The 23,646-nt window shown below is 57.4% G+C and overlaps 1 protein-coding gene across 4 annotated transcripts in view; it reads left to right on the top strand.

Moving 5' to 3' along the window:
- OSBP2 (oxysterol binding protein 2) overlaps positions 1–23,646 on the top strand; it is an 80,409-nt gene that overhangs the window by 41,599 nt on the left and 15,164 nt on the right. For all 4 annotated transcript variants that reach the window (XM_061465714.1, XM_061465713.1, XM_061465716.1 and 1 more), the window contains one exon: positions 10,047–10,297. In XM_061465714.1, coding sequence (XP_061321698.1) covers positions 10,047–10,297 — 251 coding nt within the window. The remainder of the gene's footprint in view (positions 1–10,046; positions 10,298–23,646) is intronic.

Below are 23,646 nucleotides of genomic sequence, written 5' to 3'. Positions count from 1 at the left end.
GCAGAGCATGTTGAGGCTCCCCTTCACCTGGCAGGGGCTTGAGAACTTAAGGGTAACCTGCTGTGCTTCCCTATGAGGGTGCTGAGGTGCTGGCACAGGGTGCCCAGAGAAGCTGTGGCTGCCCCATCCCTGGCAGTGTTCAAGGCCAGGTTGGACACAGGGGCTTGGAGCAAGCTGCTCTAGTGGAAGGTGTCCCTGCCCGTGGCAGGGGTTGGAGCTGGAGGAGCTTTAAGGTCCCTTCCACCCAAACCAGGCTGGGATTCTGTGATTCTGTGGGCTCTGAATGTGTGACAGGGCCCTGGCTTGAATCTGTCACTGAGTGGGACTGCTGAAGTCACCTTTCCCTCTGTAGGAGCTGTGGTGTTGGGGCTGTGTGCCCATTGCTGATCGCTCTTGTGTCCCCTTCGAGCAGAACAGGGCTGTGTGCACTGCCTGCTCTGGCCTCTTTGGAAAGGCTGGGTGCCCAGCGAGTAGAAGGCAGGAGGGGAAGGAGCAGGGAAGGGGTTTAGACCTGTCACCATATGTGTCTGTGAGGCTCCAGCCCATGGTGGGGTCCCAGCACTGCGCACTCCCTGCGTTCCCCAGTCCCAGTGCAGGTTTGCTCTATACCCCATTGAGGTCTCTGATATTCAGGTTGGATTCTGCGTTTCCCCATAGCTTCCCCTTGCTCTCTGCTGGAAAATCCTTCCCTACCAAGGGGCTAACTGAGGGTTTGTCTTTCCCTCCAGTTCAAGCCCTTACCGAGGCTGTCCTGGTGCTCAGGGCAGGCTGGTGCAGGTGTTTGCTCTGGGGCTCTGCCTGCCTGCCCGCAGGGACCAGAGGAGCAGCATTGAAATCCAAAGCAAACACAGTAGGAAGGGGGTGTCAGATGCCTTCTGCGGGGCTGCTTGTGACCCTCTTGCCCCTCCCCATGCCTGGAGCTCTCAGTTACGTGCTGGGCAGCAGAGCAAAGGGGCAGGGTGACTTCCAGGTCCTGCAGCGTTGCTCCCTTGGCGCTGGTGTGTCCTGACCTTTGGGAATTGGAGGAAGGTGGGTAACTTACACCTGCCCCGATCCTCTTACACACCAGTAAGCTGAGCATGGGTGGATTTAGATGCACATAAGGGCATGCTTTAATGGTGGTGTGGTTTAAACCCAGCTGGCAACTCGGCACCAGCAGCTGCTCGCTCAGCCCCAAGCACGACGGGGAGAGAATTGGAAGGATGTAAAACCCATGGCTTGAGATAAGAACAGTTTAATAACTGAAGTACAATATACTACTACTGATAATGGTAAGGGAAAAACAGGCTGTGATATGGGGTGATTTGTGTCTTCAGCCCCTGTCATGTGTTCCCTTTGTCAAGAGCTATGGAGATCAGGTGGGCATCTTTGTTCACAGGTCGAGGGAGGGGATCCTGCCCCTCTGCTGTGCTCTGGGGAGACCCCCCCTGCAGCCCTGATCCAGCTCTGGGGCAGCAGCACAAGAGGGACGTGGAGCTGTTGGAGTGAGTCCAGAGGAGGCCATGGGGATGCTGTGAGGGCTGGAGCAGCTCTGCTCTGGAGCCAGGCTGAGAGAGCTGGGCTGGGGCAGCCTGGAGAAGAGAAGGCTCCTGAAGGGGAGACCTGAGAGCAGCTCCAGTGCCTAAAGGGGCTGCAGGAAACCTGGAGAGGGGCTTGGGACAAGGGATGCAGGGACAGGCCAAGGGGAATGGCTTTAACCTGCCAGAGGGGAGACTGAGCTGAGCTCTGAGGCAGAAGCTCTTCCCTGTGAGGGTGCTGAGGCGCTGGCACAGGGTGCCCAGAGAAGCTGTGGCTGCCCCATCCCTGGCAGTGTTCAAGGCCAGGTTGGACACAGGGGCTTGGAGCAAGCTGCTCTAGTGGAAGGTGTCCCTGCCCGTGGCAGGGGTTGGAGCTGGAGGAGCTGGCTCCCGACACAAACCAGGCTGTGACTCTGTGATTCTGTGACCCCCCTGGGAGCACTCCTGCTTGCTGCAGGGATGATGTTCTCCTGTGTGGGGTGCAGTGTGTGCTCGCTTATGTGCCTGTCTCATGCTGTCCGGTTCCCAGCTCCCATCAGCGCTGCCGTGGGTCACTGGTGGATGTCAGGAGAGGCCTCGCGCTGCTGAAATCGTAGCTAGACCTGAGGGTGGAAAATGCTTAAGCATCATTAAAAATGGATGCTCAGTGACGCACTCGGGAGGACATCCAAGACCTCCGGTGGTTTTCCGTAGCTGCGTGCCAAGGCGCTGCCGCTGCTGCTGTTTGTGCAAGGAGAGAGCATCTCCCCATGGCCGCCGCGGTCACGTCTGTGGGTGTCTGCTCTGAAGACAGCTCATGGCCTCCCGGGTACCAGGACATTTCAGTGTTGTGCCATTGCTGATGCTGCTGTCCTGCTTCGGGCTGGGCAAGCTGCTCCTGCCTGCAGCTCGTGCAGAGACACGGGGACCTCTTCCCACACTTGTGGTGCCACCAAACTGCAGCATCTCCTGCATTTCAGCACAGGAGAGCTGTGCGCATCCATAGTAATCCCTGGATCCTAAAGGATTGAGTGACTTAGGGAACAGGCACAATTAAATGCCACGGTTTGTACATTTCCTCATTGCTTTCGTTCATCTGTCAGCAGCAAACGATTTGGTTGTTTAGGACAGATCTGGTGTCTGTGGGGTCAGTGTCCACTGGCCTGGTGGAGCTGGTCCTGAAGCCAGAGACAGGGTGGGTCTCCCTGCAGGGCTGTCCTGGGTAACGTGCTGACTGGGGACTCGGCCTGGTTCTGTGTGCAGCTCTGGTGTCCCCAGCACAAGGACATGGAGCTGTTGGAGCAAGTCCAGAGGAGGCCACGAGGATGAGCAGGGCCTGCAGCACCTCCTGTATGGGACAGGCTGAGAGAGTTAGGGCTGTTCAGCCTGGAGAAGAGAAGCTGCTGGTGACCTCTGAGCAGCTTCCAGAGTCTGAAGGGGGCTACAAGGATGCCAGAGAGGGCCTGTAGTGATAGAACTGTAGGGCCAGGCCAAGGGGAATGGCTTTAACCTGCCAGAGGGGAGACTGAGCTGAGCTCTTAGGCAGAAGCTCTTCCCTGTGAGGGTGCTGAGGCGCTGGCACAGGGTGCCCAGAGAAGCTGTGGCTGCCCCATCCCTGGCAGTGTTCAAGGCCAGGTTGGACACAGGGGCTTGGAGCAAGCTGCTCTAGTGGAAGGGGTCCCTGCCCGTAGCAGGGGTTGGAGCTGGGGGAGCTTTAAGGTCCCTTCAGCACAGACCAGGCTGGGATTCCATGATCATTGGCCCCTTTCCCGCTAACCTCTCTGTTGGGTTGGATTGCTCTACATTTCTCCCATCCTGTTTTGAGTTGATACCCTGCTGTTTGGCATGCCCAGCCCTATGTACGTCTTGGTAGCCTCACCTAACAGCTATTGGGGTTGCTCAGGGGATTGGGTGATCGGAGGATCCTGTGTGTGCTGGGAGGAGAATGGGCACGGTCCAGATGAGGTGCAGTGTTTGCTGCTGAGCCTCACTGACTGGTACCATCATCAGTGTTAAGATGTTCAGTAGCTGGACTGGGAATGCTGCAGTAATTGTAATAGGAATAAGTTGTGCTTTCCCACTGCTTTGCTTTTCAAGAAACAAGTCCTTTCTGTGCATCCATGGCCTGGCATGTCTGCTCCACGGTCAGGCTTGTGTTTTAGGAGGTAATTCCTAGGAAAGGAGCCTGACAGCACAAGGTGGGTCAGGATTCATCCCTGCTGTAGCTTCACTGGTTCCAAGACCCTTACCACAAGGGTAGCTCGTGGTCCTGTGCTATAATGGGGCAAGTGTTATTTGCTCTGGGTTTGTTCTGTGGAGCCCCATCACCGGGTTGGGGTCCTCCTGCTTGGCCCATGGTCAGCTTCCACTGCACGTGACTTCAGGAGATGTCCCTGCTTGCCACAAGCACCCACCATTTGCTGTTTTTAAGCCTCCATGTGCTTGAACAGCTTTCCCTTTGCATCAGCAGGGCTGGTGATAGTTGGGAAGTGATCACCCGAGTTTGGAATGATTTATGGGTGATTATTTGTTGTGCTATTTTGGTGCTTCATTTCCAGCCTCATTCTTTGTAACCACAAAAGAACCTCCTGTGCCTGCAGCTGGAGGTGCTGCAAAACCCATCTATCTTCTGGCAGCCAGGCTAGACTATTAAATATAGATACCCATTTCCATTTAATATTCATAGCTATTAAAAGGGATGAAAGCAGATGTGTCTTCTAGTGCCAACGTGGAAATTGCTCTGGTTGAGCAACGATGGGCGCTCAGCGCTTCCAAGAGATCTGGATAATCCCAGGCAGGAAGGGCTGGTGTTCCTGAATCCCTCCCCTGGTGTCAGCAGGGACTCTGGTTGATGTCGGGTTAAATGGGGAATCTCCTAAGGAGGTGGGATTGGTTTCTGTGGTATTTACTTGTGGAAACATCTGTGGGGAGCAAGGGCCCGAAGGTTTGTCTGGGATTGCCACAGCAGAGGTTGGCTTGCTGCTTGCTGCTCTCATGGACCAGCTCTGCTCTGCTCTGTGGGGAGAAAAGGCTTTTACCAGATAAATGTGGAATGTTTCAGGGATTTAGATACAAAGCTCCAGGACAGATGTGGGGAAGGGCAGAAGGTGCACAGGGGTGGAGCTGGGAAAAAGGAGGCTGAGGGTGAAAAATTGCTGTTTTCCTATAGTATTTTGCAGTTGGGTTGTGTCGTGTCCATCCCATCCCTGTCCCACACTGTTGCTTTATCCTCTCCAAACCCAGCAAATGTGCTGTGATTCCGGTGCCTAAAGGGGCTGCAGGAAAGCTGGAGAGGGGCTTGGGACAAGGGCCTGCAGGGACAGGCCAAGGAGAATGGCTTTAACCTGCCAGAGGGGAGACTGAGATGAGCTCTTAGGCAGAAGCTCTTCCCTGTGAGGGTGCTGAGGCGCTGGCACAGGGTGCCCAGAGAAGCTGTGGCTGCCCCATCCCTGGCAGTGTTCAAGGCCAGGTTGGACACAGGGGCTTGGAGCAAGCTGCTCTAGTGGAAGGGGTCCCTGCCCGTGGCAGGGGTTGGAGCTGGAGGAGCTTTAAGGTCCCTTCAACCCAAACCATTGTGGGATTCTGTGGTTCTATGGTTCCCAGGCACTGGCTCTGGCTGGCAGTGGGGGGGATACTGAGGCACAGTCTGTGATGCTCCTCGGATGGCTCAACAAGGTGATGGTTTTGGGGTGGGTGCAGTGGGGATGCTCTGGGACTGCTCCTGGTTGTAGAAGTGAATCCTCCATCTTTTTTGCAGGCACCTCTTGGCACACTGCATCCCTTGAGCATTCCGTGGTCCTTCCACTCTGCTCTGGTGGTGTTTCCCCAGGCAATGGCCAGGCACCACCTACTGCTGGCTATGGTGTGGATGGAGCTTTCTCCTTCCCCTGGGCAAGGGAAGGAGGGGGCAGGACTTCAGCAGAGGTTCATTGTCCCTGGATCAGAGTTAGATCCCTGGTGCAGACACATAGGGCTGCCTTTGTCATCATCAAGGGCTGGGGGTTGGCTCTGGGGATCAGAGCCCCAAAACCAGGTGACAGAGATGTGTAGGCATTAAATGGATGCTCCTTTGTAAGTGCTGGAAGGAAATAGGGGTGCTAAGTGTTCATAGTGGCCTGAGGTGGTGATAAACACTGACCTGAGGGCTGAGCATAGAGGGGCTCTTGGGAAAGGTGAAGCTCTGCGTTTTCAGTCGGAAGCTTTATTGTCTCTGACAGCAGTCTCATGCTGCTGCTCTGAACATGCTGCTGCTGGGTCTGTGAGTGCAGCAGCGATGGGGCTGGGCTCCCCTGCTTTGGGAGCCACTCACCTTCCACTAGAGCAGCTTGCTCCAAGCCCCTGTGCCCAACCTGGCCTTGAACACTGCCAGGGATGGGGCAGCCACAGCTTCTCTGGGCATCCTCGGTGGGTTCCTGGCGCTGCAGAGCCGTGGTGCAGGAGCCAGTCTCTTGGCGTGGCTCCTGCAGCACCGATTCCACACTTCCAGCTCCCTCTTCTGCTCATTCCCTTCCTTGCCAGCAGCAAGGCAGGTTCCATTCCTCGCACAGGGCAGCCCTGCCTTTGGGAGGCTCCAGGGGCTCCGGTGAGTGGTGGTAGCGGCTCAGGGCTGCAGGAGGCTCAGGGAGAAGGTGATGTAGGAAGAATGAGGAAGGCGAGGGTGCTCGGGAAGGTTTCTACTCACAGGATGGAGAAGGAAGGTGCGGGATGTAGGTGCTGGACCTGGAAAGGGAGGCAAGCAGGGACTCACTGGGGTGGTGCCGTGTAGTGGTGGTGCTTTGGGCTGGAGGTGTCGCAGCCAGGCTCCGGCTGCAGTTTGGGAGTTTTGGAGCCTAACGCTGATCCCTTCAGTCCTTTTCCTCCTGGTTATCCCATGGAAAGGCTCTGCCCGGCTCTGAAGCCCTGAGCAGGCTGGGTGGGAGCATGGTGCAGCCTCTGGCGGGCTCCGTGTCACTGCCTTCCCCGTGGGCGGTGATGCAGGCAGGAGCATTCCCAGTGCAGGGAAGTCCCCACGTCATGCCTCCACCGGCGGCTCCCCACCAGCTCCGGGGAAGTAGCAAGTGATGGGAAGAATTTAGCTGAGGGGTATTTTAGAGCTGGAAAACGGGCTCTAAAGAGAGCTCCTGCCTTAACGGCCTCCTGGCGAGGAGCTGCCCTGGGCACTGAGGGCTTGTGTTGCTCTCTGGGCTGAGGAGCAAGCACAGGAAAGCTTAGGGACGGTGGCTGCCCATCCATGTTACATGGATTAAATAGCATCAGAGCCAAAAATAATCTTCCTGGTTTATGTGATGCTGCTGTTCCCATGGCAACCGCTCATGGAGTGCCCTACAAACAACAGGCACAACATTGCCTGGAAGTCACAACCAAGTGTGAGATGGGGAGGAAGGGGCTCAGCTCGCGGGGTGCCTGCTTCAGAATGCATGGTGTGGGCAGGATGTGAGCGTGTTCCCGGGCCCTCAGCACAAAAGGGAATGTGGAGCTGTTGGAGCAAGTGCAGAGGAGGCTGTGGAGCTGCTGCGAGGGCTGGAGCAGCTCTGCTCTGGAGCCAGGCTGAGAGAGCTGGGCTGGGTCAGCCTGGAGAAGAGAAGGCTCCTGAAGGGGAGACCTGAGAGCAGCTCCAGTGCCTGAAGGGGCTGCAGGAAAGCTGGAGAGGGGCCTGGGACAAGGGATGTAGGGACAGGCCAAGGGGAATGGCTTGAACCTGCCAGAGGGGAGACTGAGCTGAGCTCTGAGGCAGAAGCTCTTCCCTGTGAGGGTGCTGAGGCGCTGGCACAGGGTGCCCAGAGAAGCTGTGGCTGCCCCATCCCTGGCAGTGTTCAAGGCCAGGTTGGACACAGGGGCTTGGAGCAAGCTGCTCTAGTGGAAGGGGTCCCTGCCCGTGGCAGGGGTTGGAGCTGGAGGAGCTTGAAGGTCTCTTCCCAGGCACCTTGAACTGGGACCAGGCTGACCTGTATGAAGTCCACCACCACCCCCTTCCCACCATGTATGTTTGTCCAAGCATCATTTGGATCCATGCCCGCGGCTGGAACTTGTGTTGCTGTGCAGCAGATCGGTGAAAGCTCATGCTGTATTTGTGTGGAGACTATGGAAGGTGATGGATTCCAGCCTGTACCCAAGATTGCCCTGGAAAACCTCAGGGAGGTGGCTCAGAGCAGCACGAGGTCCCTGTCCGAGCGAGCATCCGTGTGCTGCTGGGTACACCGTGCTCCATCCTTCCCGTGCACCAGCTCAGGACAGGTACAGGCAGTGCTCAGTGCGCAGGGAGATGTGTACGTGCTGCTGGGACCAGCCTGCCTTTGTGTGCCCCGGAATGAAAGGCACCGTGGGAGTACTGGAAACATTCAGAGCAGAAAGTGGGCCCCAGGGAGGTTTTGGTTATTTCCTTACTGGTGGAAAAGTGGCTTAAATTTTCCTGCTGGATCTCGTGCAGCTGGCACGTACAGAATGCTGTGGTGTAAGCTCATGCCCATCACCGTGGTGCCTCTGAGCACCCTCCTGGGATGGAGCCCTTCAAATCCTGCCTGTTGCCATTCCCCTTCCCCTGCCTGTTTCTTCCACGTATGCTGGAGACTTCCCTGGCACGGTGTGTGCTCCCATCCCTAAGAGTGGGGCTGTTCCACCAGCTCCATGGCACCCCAGCCATCTCCCAGCTGCTCTCCTTCCCTGGGAAGTTCTCAGGGAGCTTCCATGGGGACTGGGAATGCTGGCTCTGGTAGTCCTTTGTCCTCAGTGGCCATAAGCAGCTTCACCTCCCTGCTTTAACCACTGCTCCTCATGGTTGTTGTGTGAGGATGCTCGGGGCTGGGTTGCAGATGGACCAAGTGGCTGTTTTGGGAGATGCTGCCCTGATTCTGTGTTGCTTTGTGCCTTGTTTCCCAGCAGGGCTTTGAATTCTTCTCCCATGTCCTTCCTTGTCACATCATGTCCTTTTTGGGTAGCTTCAGAGCCACGAGACTTGGTGCAGCACCGTGTGTGCTCTGCTGCTGCTTCGACCCCAAGTGCTTTGCTGTCTTCAGGTTGCTCTGGCTCTTGCCTTGGGAGCAGCCTTGGTGCTGTTCCATGAAGGCAGCTCTGTCTCTCATTGCCCTTAGCTGGCCCAAGAGCAGTGCAGTGGATACGAGCGATGGCTGAACATCACTCACAGGATCTACAGCATTTTGAAAGATCTCATAAATGAGCCATGGATACACCCCAACCCCTGTCAGTGAACGATGGGCTTTTCTCCTCCCCTTGCGGCCCAGAAAGGGGATGTTATGCCCCCCCTCTCCTCATAACTGAGGCATCCCGAGGTCCGTGATTTATAGCTTTTGGGTGTCTCAGCCTGGCTGACCTGGGCCTCATCCCTCTGAGTCCCCCAGCCATAGAATCACAGAATCCCACAATGGTTTGGGTTGAAGGGACCTTAAAGCTCCTCCAGCCCCAACCCCTGCCACGGGCAGGGACCCCTTCCACTGGAGCAGCTTGCTCCAAGCCCCTGTGTCCAACCTGGCCTTGAACACTGCCAGGGATGGGGCAGCCACAGCTTCTCTGGGCACCCTGTGCCAGCGCCTCAGCACCCTCACAGGGAAGAGCTTCTGCCTCAGAGCTCATCTCAGTCTCCCCTCTGGCAGGTTAAAGCCATTCCCCTTGGCCTGTCCCTACATCCCTTGTCCCAAGCCCCTCTCCAGCTTTCCTGCAGCCCCTCTCCAGCTTTCCTGCAGCCCCTTTAGGCACTGGAGATGCTCTCAGGTCTCCCCTTCAGGAGCCTTCTCTTGTCCAGGCTGAACAAGTTTTGGATCAGTGTTGCTGGTCCCCACCTCTTTCTAATCCAGAAAGCTGTTGGAGGGAGGGGAGATGAAGGGGCTGCTCCCTGCTCTGCAGCCTCAGTGGGTTTTGGGTGCACCTGGAGGAACCTTGGCTCGAGTTTGGCCACAAGGATGTGGTGCAGACCCAGCACGGGACCTGCTCTGCTCTGGCTTTTCATATCTGCTTTGGGCAGTGCCTCCCCTTGCAGCCCCTCACCTTCTGGGGAGTGGTGGGACAAACTGAAGAGATGCTGCATTATCCTCACTGCTCTGTTTTAGGTTGTTTTTCTGGTTTTAAGTCACCTCAGTGCTCTGGGGTTGCTGGAATAACCGATTGTGCTGTACCTGTGCTGTCAGTCGTGGATTTTCTGCCCTCTGAGGTTGTAATTATGGTTTTGGGTAAAGGCTGCTCTGTGCCTTTTTGCCTTTCCCTTGCGTGAAGTAGTTCATCCTGCCCAAAGCAGAGTGTGCAGAGCCCTCAGGAGGTTCACACTGCCCCGGGCTCCCCTGGTATTTGCCCCCCCCCCGTTGCTCAGCCCTGACCCAAGTCTCAGTGACAGCAGTGGGAGCCCTTTGGTCACCTCCTCGGTGCTCCGGGTGACTCCTGTGTTGCTCCAACACTCCATGCTTTGCTCCTGGGGGCCACGGTGGCCACAGCCCCATCCCTGGCAGAGCTGCCTGCGCACGGGGGGAGGCAGGAGGTCCCCTGCCCGCGCCACGTCCGGGGGTAACCATGGAAACTGATTCTCCTCCATCCCTCCCTTTGCAGATGACTCGGGCGATGAGGAGCCTGCCTCGCAGTCAGACAAGAGCGAGCTGCACGGCACGTTGAAAACCCTCTCGAGTAAGCTGGAGGATCTGAGCACTTGCAATGACCTGATCGCCAAGCACGGGGCGGCCCTGCAGCGCTCGCTCAGCGAGCTGGAGAACCTCAAGCTGCCGGCCGAGAGCGGCGAGAAGATCAAGGCGGTGAATGAACGCGCCACGCTCTTCCGCATCACCTCCAATGCTATGATCAACGTAAGTTGCTGTAGTTTCCTCCTCCTCCTCCTCCTCCCTCCACCATCCTTCTTCCCCCCCCGGCATGGCCCCGTGTTGTCCCCAGGCACCAGCTTCCCGCTGGAGCCGTGTGCTGGAGGGGCTTGAGCACGGCTGGGGGCTTGGTGCCAGCTCAGTGCCACGGGGAGGGGACGGGAAGTTGGGAACAGGCAGCTGGGGAAGCAGGAATGGATGGTCTGCTGCATCCTCATGGCATGCTTCCTGGGGAGGCTGCTCTGAACTGACACACCGTGGATGTTAAAAGCCGGGTGGAGGTGTGGAATGCAAAGGGGCTTTCTGCCGTTCCGGGACAAGGCTTTCTGACTGGCACAGACCTGGGGGCCAGTTCCCGCTGCGCATTCAGACCCACACGGCAGTCACATCCTCACTGACCTCCATGAAGCTGCCCTTGTTTCACACGAGCGGGGATTTAACCCCCTCAGGGTCTGGTTGTGCTTCCCAGCCGGGTTGGCTGGAGTCGGGAAGCGTGTGCTGGCTCCAGCGCTGCTCCCTGCCCTGCGCAGCCTGACTCTGCTCTCAGCTTCTGTTTCGGACACTGTTTGGGGTGCGGATCTGCCTCTGTCACAGCCAAATGCGCTTCTGGGGAGCCTCATGTTCCCTGGGGAGCTCTGGGGAGCCTCGTGTTCCCTGGGGAGCTCTGGGGAATGGAAGAGAAAGCAAAACTGAGGGGAAAAAAACAGCAAACCCAAGCCCAAAGCCTCACAGACCTGGAGTAATGTATTGAAATAGAGCTTGGGGACTTGTGAAAGGAGCAGAGCTACCGCCGTGCTGGGCTCGCCCTGGGCTAAAGGAAGTTGTGTCTTGCTTAAGTGGGCTTTAAATACAGCCTTAATAATGTAATCCCCAGCAGGAGCTGGGGGCACCTGGGAGCCTGTCCCTGCTTGCAGAAGGTTGTAGCTGTTGGGGATAAGGCTTCCTGAGGTGGTGCCTTGTGTTTCGGAGCAGCTCCCGGGGTGAACGCACGGCGCTTTCCCTGGGGAGACGTTGTGGGAGCTCCTGGAGCGGGGCTGGCAGCGCGGTGGGAGCAGTGGGAGGTGACAGCGGAGCCCTTGGTGCTGCCGAGGTGGTTCGGAGGCAGAGCAGCGCTGGGATGTGTGCAGGGAATGGCTGGGGAGAGATGGGTTTTGTAGCAGCCTTTTGGGAAGAGACAAGCAGAGCAATCCCTGCCTTGTCGAGCCCCGAAAGGAGGAGGTTGCAGTGGCTGCAGTGTGATAAAGGCTTGAGTGAAACCATGTGGACAGTGGGAACAGCACAAAAACTGGGCAGAGGAACAGCAGAAACGGGGTTTGATCGAACACTGAGGAGGTGAGAGGGGCTGGGGAGGGAGCGGGGCTTCAGGTGCATGTTAGAGATCAGCTTTGAACAGCAGCATCCTCTGGTAGCTCAGGAGCAGCTCCACGTGTCCGAAGGGGAAGGATTGTGCCATGGAAGCAGCAGGATGGGAGCAGAGCAGTGGCTCCTGGGGTGGTTGTGCCTCTCTCAGCCTGTCAGTGGAGGGTGTGGGTGACAGAGCTGTGGGCAGGGGGACACTGACCCCAGGAAACAGTGATGCTTTGTTGTGGGGGATGGATTAGGAAGGCAGGAGGAGGGTGAGCAGGGCAGGGTTGTAGGGAATGAGAGGGAGGGGGACTGAGATCGTGAGCACCATCATGATGGGATGGTGCTGCCAGCTATGTGGTCACCTTGTCCTGCATGAGTCCCTTTTTGTGCCTTATGTTAGCATGGGGTGATGCTGCTGCATGGAGCCTGCCCAGGTAGACTCCTGTGGGGTGTCTGGGGGCTCTGTGCAAGGCAAAGGTCCCCAGATCTTCTGTACTGAACCATGAACCATTGCTGCAGGAAAGCACAGGGAGCCCAGCCGTCTCCTGGCAGTAAGTGAAAATACCCCCTGCTCTTGCCACAGGCTTCGCAGGGACACGCATCCCATGGGAGCACAGGGTGCTTGGGTGGATGGGTGGTTTCCTTGCAGGAAAATGATGAGCTCTTAGGCAGAAGCTCTTCCCTGTGAGGGTGCTGAGGCGCTGGCACAGGGTGCCCAGAGAAGCTGTGGCTGCCCCATCCCTGGCAGTGTTCAAGGCCAGGTCGGACACAGCACCTCGGAGCAAGCTGCTCTAGTGGAAGGTGTCCCTGCCCGTGGCAGGGGTTGGAGCTGGAGGAGCTTTAAGGTCCCTTCAGCACAACCCAGGCTGTGACTGTGATTCTCTGCTCTCAGCTGTGTTCCTGCAGGACTGGATGCCCAAAGCCAGACTTTAGCACAAGTGCTTCAAGGCCTCTTCCTGACCGTTCCCATCTCCATCCCCATCAGCCCATGGGCATGAACACAGCTTCTCAGGGGCAGTTCAAGGCAATCAAGGCTGAAGCGCAGAAACTAGTTACTCCTGGTTGGAGCACGTGAGAAGCCTTGGGCCCAGCTCTGTGTGCCGCAGGGCAGGGGCAGGCTGTGCTGTGCTGCCTGCAGCGGGAAGGGACGGATGCTCCGGGGCTGGTCCTTGTGTTTTCCATCAGCCTCCTGTGATCCGATTATGTAAATACCCCGGGAGCTGCTGGGAGTGAGTGCAGGGAAGTGAATCTGCAGATGACAAGAGCCTCACTGCGAAGGTGACCTCGCTGCGTGCTCCCCATCCTGCCTCTGCTGGCTCCCGGTGCTGCTCCTCCCAGGATCTGGAGGGGAAGGTGGCTCCAGCTGCCCCACGGATGCTCGGGATGGTGGAGGAAGGTTTGGGCAGAGGTGGAGAGGGACGTGCTGGAACCTTTGCGTTACATGTGAGGGTCTGATCCATGTAGAGACAGACTGTTGTAGGGCTTTGGTTCAGAATCATAGAACAGTTTGGTTCAGAATCAGAACAGTTTGGTTCAGAATCATAGAACAGTTTGGGCCTTCAGAGCTCATCTGGACCACCCCCTGCAATGAGCAGGGACATCTTCAACGAGACCAGGTTGTTCAGAACCACATTCAGCCTTGCCTGGAATGGCTCCAGGGATGGGGCAGTCACCACCTCTCTGGGCAACCTGTGCCAGTGCCTCAGCATCCTCACGGTAACAAATTCCTTCCTCACATCCAGCCTGAATCTCCCCTCTTTTAGTTTCAAATCATCACCCCTTGTCCTGTTAGAACAGGCTCTGCTAAAAAGTCTCTCCCCATCTTACAGCCCCCTTTCAGGTACTGGAAGGCTGCAATAAGGTCTGCCTGGAGTCTTCTCCAGAGCTGGATCAGGACTGCAGGGCAGGGGGGGGTCTCAGCAGAGCAGAGGGGCAGAATCCCCTCCCTTGACCTCCTGCTCACAGCCCTTTGCTCCTGTCTGCACTTGGGAGTGTCCATCACACCCCATGGGGGATGCTCCCGGCAGATCAAAGGGGTCAGAGTGTCCCTGTGTCACCCAGCGAGGGGATGCAGGGAAGCAAGTCTCAATCTGCTGCAGGGGAGGAGGGGGAGGCGTGTAAAAATAAGCAGCAACAAATTAAAGGGCTAATTAGAGGTGCAGGGCTGAGGAGCACGGTGCTGAGGAGCACGGCGCTGGAGTGCTTAGACTTGTTCAAGGAGCAGCGAGAGCTTCCGACTCATCAGTCAGCAGCAGGGACACGCTGAGGAAGCGGTTTTGGCATTGGGAAGAGCTCCCAGGGCTGTGGGTGGTGCTGGCAATAGGGTTTTAATGGGAATGGGGCTTGTGGCATTGCTCAGGAGCTGTGCTCTGCCGTTGGATTGCCTTGTGCTTCCTTAAGGAATGTGGGCATGGAGACCAGCGGGTCTTGGGCTTGGCTCTGTCACTCCTGCATTATCCCTCGGGGTTCCTGAGGAGCAGAGGTGGAGGGAAGGGTCTGTGGGGCTGGTGCAGCCCAGGCAAATAGGGGTGAGAGGCTGTTGGGGCAGGGAGATGCTGAATGGGCAGCCCCTGTGGGGCTGGAGTGGAACCAGTGGTCCCAGGTACCACAGCACCCTGCAGGATGCCTGTTGGTGGCCACAAGCCCATCACATGGAAGCTCCCACTTTGAGGCAGACCGAGCTTTCCCACCCAGGTTTTCCTTTCCTGCAGGAGCAGAATCATGTAATCCAGCCTGGTTTTGGGGTAGAAGGGACCTTAAAGCTCCTCCAGCTCCATCCCCTGCCACGGGCAGGGACACCTTCCACTAGAGCAGCTTGCTCATGGACCTGTCTGCAGCTCTGGCACCCAAAGAGCATCCTTCAGGGCTCTGAACCTGCAGGGAGGGTTTTTAAGTGTGTGAAACTCCGGGCTTGAGCCAGACGTGAGATCCCTAACAACACATCCTGCTGCTCTCCCGGGAAGGGCGGCTGGGGGCTCTTGGTTTAAGCCTCTCTGTGGGATTCCAGCAGCACTTGGAGACCTCCTGGGTGCCTGTGCTGGAGTGAGCTGCTTCTGTGGAGCTGCTCCTCTGCCTTCCCATGTCCCAGCCTCCCTGCTGCGTTCATTTCCTGTGGGATGCTGCTGTGATTAATCCCTACTTCTAAAACTGCTTCCATATAAACCTGACGGATGTCAAGTGCCTGCGTCGGGTTCCCTGGAGCAGCCTCCAGCCTGGTAGGTAGTTTCTAAGGGTTTCTTTCAGTAGTGAGGTAACCACTGACTGTGTCTGTGCTTGTGAAGCTGCTTCAGGCTGGTGGGAAGCAGAATTCCCAGGGTGTCCTCCCCGAGGTGTTGCAGGGCTGGGGTGATGCTGCCGGTGCGGACCTGGCTGGGTCCCGGTGTGGTGGGTGTGCGGTGCAGTCCCTTGGGATCCCCAAACCCATCCTGACACAGGATGATGGGACCCACCTCCTGCTCCAGGGAGCTGGGGCAGAGATGCTGAGCAGGGAGGGAACAGCTGCCTGCTGGGGTGCTCCCAGTTCATGCCAGCACAGCCAGTGGGGCAGGAGGAGCTCTCCATCCCATGTATCCATGTACCACAGGGATTGATTCAGGCAGGCTCCAACTTCATCCCCTGCATTTGCTTCCTTAGCAGCAGGGATTGTCCCCGTGTGCCCTCGGAGGCCTCAGTGGGTGCTCTGCTGCCTAAAACCAGAGCAAACCCCAGCAGTGGGGCAGGGCTTCTTCTCCCTGTGACTTCCAGTGGTGATTACACAGGACGAGCTGGTTCTGGCATGTCCCACTGCCTGTGATAATGATCCGTGCTGTGCTAATGACACACACACATACACACACACTAATCAGCCCATTGGAAACCATGTCACCGACCCAGAAAACCCCCGGCTTTGGGATTAAATCCCTCACTCCACCCCTAATCCTCGCTGGATGCGAGGCTGCAGCGAGGGCTCCGTGTGTGCGGGATGGTTTGGCTGCGGATGCACCGAGCTGGCGAATAACTGGTGGGTGCTTTGCTGTTCTCTGGGGAGGGGGTGGAGGGTGGTGGGTGTCACCCTGGGGTCTGCCCCTGCCCATGGGGCTGGGCTCCAGGATGTGGGGCTGTGGAGCCTGGCCCCGTGCTCGGAGCTGCTGCAGCTTTCTCTGGAGCCTTCTTATCGGTGTTTTGATTTAGAGGGTGTCTCTGATCAGATCTGTCCAGGCAGGCACTGCCTGCCTTGTAATCATCATCATTCCCTGTGAATGCTGAGTCCTCCCAGCCAGGTTCTGTCCCAGGGGTGTGTGCTCAGCCCTTGCACAGCGTGTCCATGAGGCCTCCGAGCCACCGGGGCTTTCGGTGATGCTCCTGCTTTAACCTCACCGTGCCTTAGGGCTTCTCAGTCTCTTCCTCCTCACTGTATTCATCTGACCCCCAGGAGGCTTCAGGCTCTGTCCTGGGGTTCCCCACAGAGCCTCATGTGAGAGGTGAAGGACATGTTGTCACCAGCACCCGAGGACGCCTCTCAGAGCTCAGCCCTCCTGGGTTTTGGCTAAAAGCAGTAATTCGTGTGTTCTGTGCAGCTTCAGAGCTGAGTTTGGAGCATTCCCGGCTGCGGGATCAGCAGGGCTGTGTGTCAGTGGGCTTAGCACGTCCGAGACGGGGATTGCATCGTCAGCAGTGCCTGGTGTGGGTCAGCAGAGCTGAACCGTGAGCCAGCCCAGCCATGCTCTACCTCCGGTGCTACCGCAGTGCTGTGACCGGGTGAGCCCTTCCCTACCTCCTGTGACCCTCTGCGCCCGGTGGTTGTTGGCACCCTGGGGACATGGGGAGGGCAGATAGCAAAGTGTTGTTGGGTTAATCCCTCTGGGGTTCTGCCCCTGCTGTCACCAGGGTTGTGTTCACCTCTTGCCCGGCTGATGCACCCGGGATGCTTTTCTCACCTCCTTCCTCCCATGCCTGCCAAAGGAGAAGGCACTGCAATGGCAGCGCTGGGTCTCCCATGGTTTTACCCAGGAAGGAGTCACGGCACTGGGAGACGAGTGGGCTCGAGGAGCTGCTGCTCCTGCAGCCCCTCTGAGCAGCAGAACTGTCGGCAAAGGCATCGCACGAGGCTGGAGCCGCGGTCCCGGTGGCAGCAGCTTCCTGCAGCTCCTGGGGCCGGAGCTGCCCGCGGGCAGTGCCAGCTGCTCACTGCCACCGTGGCACCGGGACAGATGCTCTCCCAGCCCGGAGTTTGCTCTGTCAGGCAGAAGAGGAAAGAAGCTGCCAGCAAGAGCCTCATTAAATCTGTTTGTGAGAGCCCTTTGCAGGCCGGAGCGCTCCGAGCACATCAGAGCCAGGGTCTGGCCCCTGTGACTCCAGGTGGGCACCGGCCCCTCTCATGGCGTTGGCTCTTCTGCTTTATAGATTCCTGTGTGGGTCCAGGAGATCCCAGCACGAAGTCTCTGCTCCTTGTGCATCTTCTGTGCTGGTCCAGCATGTCCTCGCCATGCTGTGGTGCCCTGAAGGACCACCCAGCAGGGCCTGGCTGGCATCATGTTGGTCCGTAACCCATGGCCAGTGTTGGCTTGTTCCATTTCTTAGAGACGATGGGAATTTTTCATTGTGCCAAACAGGAGATGGTAGAGGCCCTCAGTGCCATGGGTTGGTGGCCTTGGCAGCGCTGGGGTAAAGGTTGGACTGGATGAGCTTAAAGTTCTTTTCCAACCCAGCTGATTTGATGATTTGTGAATACAGACGGGACAGCCTACGTAAGGGCTGCGTGGGCTGGGGACTGGAGCCGGTTAATGCAGCCGGGCTGGTGGATTTGCCACTGTTTGACCCTAATCCTCTCCATATCTCATGGGGTCACACGTCTGCCGTGGTGCAGGCAGGGACAGCACAGGACTGCCCTGGGTGAGGTCCGCTTTGAGGAGCTCCAACATGGGCAAGGTGTGCTTGGTGGGTTATGCAGTGCTGAGCCTGGCTCAAGGGGGAGCACTGTGTCTTCAGGGCATCCCTGGCAGTGTTCAAGACCAGGTTGGACACGGGGGCTTGGAGCAAGCTGCTCTAGTGGAAGGGGTCCCTGCCCGTGGCAGGGGTTGGAGCTGGAGGAGCTTTAAGGTCCCTTCCAACACAAACCAGGCTGGGATGCTGTGATTCTATAAAAGCAATAGGGAGTGGGATGATTTTTGGCGTCAAACTCGGGTTTTTAGACTGAGCCTGGCAAGGCTGAGCCCAGCACTTTCAGGCTCTCCTCTTGCCACCAGCCCTGCTCCAGGGAGAAGCAGCTCCTGGTATGCCTGCATCCTCCTGCTCCAGCCAGGGGGGATGATCGTGAGCTGGCTGAGGTCACTCCGAGGGTCTGGGACAGATCTGCTGTTACTGAAGCAGCCCGTGTTGATGTGGGTGTTTCCTGGTGCTGTCCAGCCACTGGCACGGCTGTGGGGACCATCCCTGTCACAGCAGATGGCTACACCCAAAACCACATCCCCGTCTGATGTGATTTGGGATTCAGGCTGCCTCTGTCCTTACATTTCCCTTTTCCTTCCTGCTCAGAGTCTTGTGGTGGGGGAAAGGACAAATGAACCCTCTCCTGGTTCATTTATGCGCTCGTGTTTATGCCGTGTGCCAGGAGCACTGATGTGTTGGGAATGTGTTCAGAGCTAATGAGGATCAGGAGCCGCCCTGCCCCTGAGGGCTGTTCTGCAGCAAGCAGATGTGTCCCAGGGTTTTGATGACTCCAGGAAGGAAGGGAGCACTTATCTCCGAGGCAGCAGCCGCAGTGTGGAGCTGATGAAGTGACAGCTCCTGCTGTATAATTCACCACTGAAAGAGAGATGATTGAACACATCTGGTGGTTGCTTTCTCTCGTGGCACTCCTGGGTGATGAAGTGGTCCTTGTCCCATGCAGGCAAAGGACGGGTCTGCTTGAGGAGCAGGAGGTGTTGCTCCTGGAACAGTAGGCATGTCCCTGGAAGGTTTTCTCTTCCCTAAAGGTTAGTTTGACAGGACTGTTCCTCCAGGATGCTCGGGGAAAGCGGGACTGGGGGTTTGAGTGCATTCCCATCAGCAGTGCGTTGGAGGTGATAAAACCTTGCTAGGACTTCCTCAGAGGTTGTCACTTCCTGTGGTTCAGACCCTGGGCAGAAATCTGGTGTGTCAGTTGGATCATTTGAGCTAACGAACCTCACCTCTTTGTTCCTTGTCCCTCGTTTTAACTGAGGAACCACCACCACTGGGTAGGATGTGGATGACCTCGGGATGATCCTTTCCAGCTGCATAAATAACCCGTGGGCTGTTGATGTTCCCATTAGCCTGTGACAAGCTGTGAAATGTGCTCCATTTGCCATGACACATGTGTGAATGGTGCTGAATTCACCCACTGCTGTTGGGCACAGATGGCAGTGGTGGCACCAGGGCTCACCTCCGGCTCCTCAGCAGGGGCTTGGTGCCACCTTGCTTCTTCCTCCATGGCAGTTTGCAGGAGCCTCAGTGGTGTTTTCCCATGAACACACACTCTTTTGGCCACCTTGGCTGTGCTTCCTTGTCTTGAGGGTGATTTACATTACACCATCCAGTGCTGGATTAGGTCCTGCTGCAATTTGGAGAGGATGAGAAGCCCCCTCCATCCTTCCTGCCACCTGCCTGCAGGTACCGCTGGGCTGCCCTGAGACTTGTGCCTGTACTGCAGATGGATGGAGCTTGCTTTTGTCTTTAGCAGGTCGGTTTGAAACAGGCCCCCAACACAAGAGGGACGTGGAGCTGTTGGAGCGAGTGCAGAGGAGGCCATGGGGATGCTGCGAGGGCTGGAGCAGCTCTGCTCTGGAGCCAGGCTGAGAGAGCTGGGCTGGGTCAGCCTGGAGAAGAGAAGGCTCCTGAAGGGGAGACCTGAGAGCAGCTCCAGTGCCTGAAGGGGCTGCAGGAAACCTGGAGAGGGGCTTGGGACAAGGGATGTAGGGACAGGCCAAGGGGAATGGCTTTAACCTGCCAGAGGGGCAGGGGGTTGGAACTGGATGAGCCTTAAGGTTCTGTTCCATTCCAAACCACTCCATGAAACTGCAGCAGCTGCGCTGTGGCAGGGATGGCACGGGGGGGACATGGGCATATGGGGTGTGACTTCATCTTCCTTGTGCTGCTGGGAATCTGTGGGGTGGGTAATGTACTCTGCAAATGATGCAGTGTCTGTGCAAAGGCTGCATCTTCAGGTGCCCGTAGCCTTGACTCCCAGCCACAGAGCTCACTGGGGCTTGTTCATCTTCTGCTTCCCTCCTGCAGTCCAGGCCCTGCGCCCTCCCTGCGGCAGGTTCCTCTGACCTTTGTGAGGATGCTCTGTGTCCCTGCGGCAGCAGCGTGGATTTGGGGCTGTGTCTTACAACCCGGATCAGGCTCAGCTCTGACTAAATTTATCTGCTGCTCCCTAAGGGTTCTCTAAGCTGGATTTGAGGTGTGCAGTTGGTTGCACCTTTGGAGCCAGGGGGATGAATGAAGTGAAGGAGCCATGACCTGGGATGCTGGAGTTCCAGCTGGGTTCGTGTCTCCTGCCCTCACCTTAATCTGCACCAGGGCTGATCCAGGGTGCCACTTGCGTCCCTCCAGTGTCACCAGCTGGGGCCATCACCCCTTTTCTCCTCGGCCACCTGCAGAGGGATGGTTGCTGCTGCTGGAAACAGCTCCCAACCTTGATCCCGAGGGATTTGCAAGGTCTGCTGCTGCTGGGGATGACACCACACAATCCCAATGGAGGTGGGACGCAGGGATGCCTGTGAGCGGTGAAGCAGAATGTCCAAGCTCCCCCCAGGTGCTGTTTGAGGTAAGGTGAGTGCTGGGGTGACAGCTCCTGGCCTCCCTGGCTCCTCCTGAAACAGAGGGCATGGGGACAATGAGGGTGAGCTGCTTGTGGCTGCTTTCAGCCCTGGTTATGAGCGTTGGCTGAGCTGTTGTGGCAGGGTCAGTGGCACAGAAAGGGAGTGGAGCTGAGTTCATCCCAGCATGGTGCAGAGCAGCCGACCCCATCCGAAATCAGAACATGGCTGAGGAGGGGCATGAAGGGATTTGTCTCCTTATCTGGAACCTTGTCACACCATCCCTTGCTGCAGCCAGTCCTCCTTGGTTGCCCCAGTGGGTTGAGGTGCAGCACCATCACTCTTGGTACTGCTTTGGGCATGGCTGGATCATGGCTGGGGATCCCAGGGCGCTGCTGGTGTGGTTGGGGCAGTCAGGGCAGGGAGAGCTGCATGTCCCTGTGCCAGCATCATAGAACCATAGAGTCACAGAAGGGTTGGAAGGGACCTTAAATCTCATCCAATTCCAGTGCAAAAGCTGTGGCTGCCGCATCCCTGGCAGTGTTCAAGGCCAGCTTGGACACAGGGGCTTGGAGCAAGCTGCTCCAGTGGAAGGTGTCCCTGCTTGTGACAGGGGTTGGAGCTGGAGGAGCTTTCATGTGCCTTCCAACACAGACCAGGCTGGGGTTCTGCTGCAGATCTGTTTGGGGAAGGCATGTGGAGAGCATCCCACTTGTGCTGCCTCCTGCTCCAGCTCTTTCACTCGGTGAATGTCGCTCTTCTTCCCTCCCAGCCCCACACCTGGCAACACGTTCCCTCTTTCCAATGCTGTCTCCCACTTGCCTTCCCTTCCCTCTCCTCCAGGACCCTTTTCCCAGCCACGTTTTCTTGCTCTCCAGCGGCACCAACCAGCCCTGGGAGCTGGTGGTGTTCACCCAGCTGGAAAAAGCATCTCGGTGACGGATGTCACTGGGAGCAGTGGTGAAGCCAGCCCAGCCCAGAGCAGAGGACGCGGCTGATGGGTCCTGGAAGAGCCCCAGGAACATTTTCCTTCTGGATTTGTTTCCTTGGGGAGCAGCAGGCTGCCCTCCCCACACAGCAGCAGTGCCATGCTGCTGCCAGCTCTGGTGCGGAGCATCTGGGGGCTCCATCCCGCATCTCAAGCGTTGTCTTTGGATGGAGCCAAGACATGGCTGAGGTGTCTCGGGCTCCTCGTGGACCACGTCAGCAGCTGAGGGGTGGGAAAACCAGTCCAAGCTGAGGGCTGGGACTCATTTCCCTTCAGTATTGACCTCCCTGGGGTCAAGACTCAAGGAGGGGAGATGCTCATGTCTGAACTACTCACCCCCAGCTCCCTGCAGCCCCAGGGAGCGCATGGTGCTGCCCCTGTTCCATGCTGGGGTCTGGGGCACGTTTTAGCTCGGGAATGGTGATAAAATACATCTTGAGGCCCCCTCAGTGCTGCTGCCCCTCTGGTGAGCATCCCTGTGAACCTCTGCTCTGTCTGGCTGCAGGAGGTGTAAAACCAACTGAATAACTTCAACTGGCTTGGCTGCTGCAGGAGCTGGCGACCTGGGCTTGGGGGGTCTTGCTTGCAGGATGTTCTTGCCATCCTCAGCATCACTTGCCCGGGTTGATCTTCCCAAAACCTGCCTGTGCTCCATGGAGCCACTTCTCCACCACTTGGGTTATGAATGAAGCCTGTGGGTGCACATTTCCCTTTGGGTTACAGCAGGGATCCTCTGTGGAGCTCAGCATCCTCGGGATGAGAGGATCCCAGGTTTTATCTGCTGTTTTCCCTTAGACTGATGGAGCCATTTCTCCTCCATGCCCCCCAGCTCCAGGTGCTGGGTGATGCTCTGAAGAGCTGCCTTCTCTCCTTACCTCTTCCTTGAATTTACCATTGCACCTTCCAGCCCATGGTGAGCTGCAGGAGGGTAAGAGGTGATCTCCTAGAGCATCTCTTTAAAGCGCTCAGAGCTGGGGACAGTCAGAACTTTCAGTGCCCCATGCCAGCAAGCTGTGCCAGCAGGGATAATTCTGTGCCTGCTGCCCGCACGGAGGGACCTTGGAGCAGATAATGAGCTTTGCTGGGCTGGGAAGGGCACGGCCACGATCTTGTTACTTGCCCTTGTGGTTTCATCCTCTTAAGTGCAATGCATCAGCGTAATGAAAGAAGCCAGCTCAGGGCTGGGATTGTTTTAACTGGGGGGGAGGCTTCAGCTTGCAGGTGGGGATGAAGCCATCAAGGCTGGGTCTGCCACTGGGCTTTGTGGCCATGGGAGGCTGCTGATGGGACTTTTTGGGTTGGGAAGAGGAGTGGAATTGTTTCCAGAGGGCAGCATGGTGCTTGCAGGGGAGCATTTATAGAACCAGGCAGGTAGAATCACTGGTCTGGGTTCTGTTGGAAGGGACCTTAAAGCTCCTCCAGCTCCAACCCCTGCCACGGGCAGGGACCCCTTCCACTGGAGCAGCTTGCTCCAAGCCCCTGTGTCCAACCTGGCCTTGAACACTGCCAGGGATGGGGCAGCCACAGCTTCTCTGGGCACCCTGTGCCAGCGCCTCAGCACCCTCACAGGGAAGAGCTTCTGCCTTAGATCCAACCTGACCTTCCCCTGTTTGTCTGAACCCATCACCCCTTGTCCTGTCCCTACAGTCCCTGATGCAGAGTCCCTCTCCAGCATCCTTGTAGTCCCCTTCAGACACTGGAAGCTGCTCTGAGGTCTCCACGCAGCTTCTCTTCTCCAGGCTCAACAGCCCCCCCCCCATCTCCATACAGGAGATGCTTCAGCCCCTGCCCATCTTTGTGGCCTCCTCTGGCCTCTCCAACAGCTCCATGTCCTTGTGTTGGGGACCCCAGAGCTGCACACACTGCTGCAAGTGGGGACTCCCCAGAGCACAGCAGAGGGGCAGAATCCCCTCCCTGAGCTGCTGCTCACACTCTGTGGGTGCAGGCCAGCACATGGGGGGTTCTGGGTATCCCCCTCAGTGTGACAGCACCACTGGAGTCTCTGATGGCCACAGATGGAAAGCAGGAGGCTCAGATGCTGGTGCTCCAGGGCAAACCCACGTTGTGGAGCTTACACAGGCTTTTTGGCTGAATCATTCCTGCCTGGCCAGGCTGCGCCTGATGGGGTCTCATTAGGGAGCCTTAATGATGCTGCGGAGTGACGTGTGTTGGATGCTCCACATACCTGTCCATCCTGGAAAAACCAGCAGGTTTGCAGCAGGGCTGTGGCTTTAAAGCCACCC

Source organism: Pezoporus flaviventris, unplaced genomic scaffold (genome assembly GCF_033815535.1).
Source record: "Pezoporus flaviventris isolate CSIRO_AGI_PZ_B2104156 unplaced genomic scaffold, CSIRO_AGI_Pfla_v1 ptg000041l, whole genome shotgun sequence".
NCBI lineage: Eukaryota > Metazoa > Chordata > Aves > Psittaciformes > Psittacidae > Pezoporus > Pezoporus flaviventris.
This window is presented reverse-complemented; position numbering and strand designations above follow the sequence as displayed.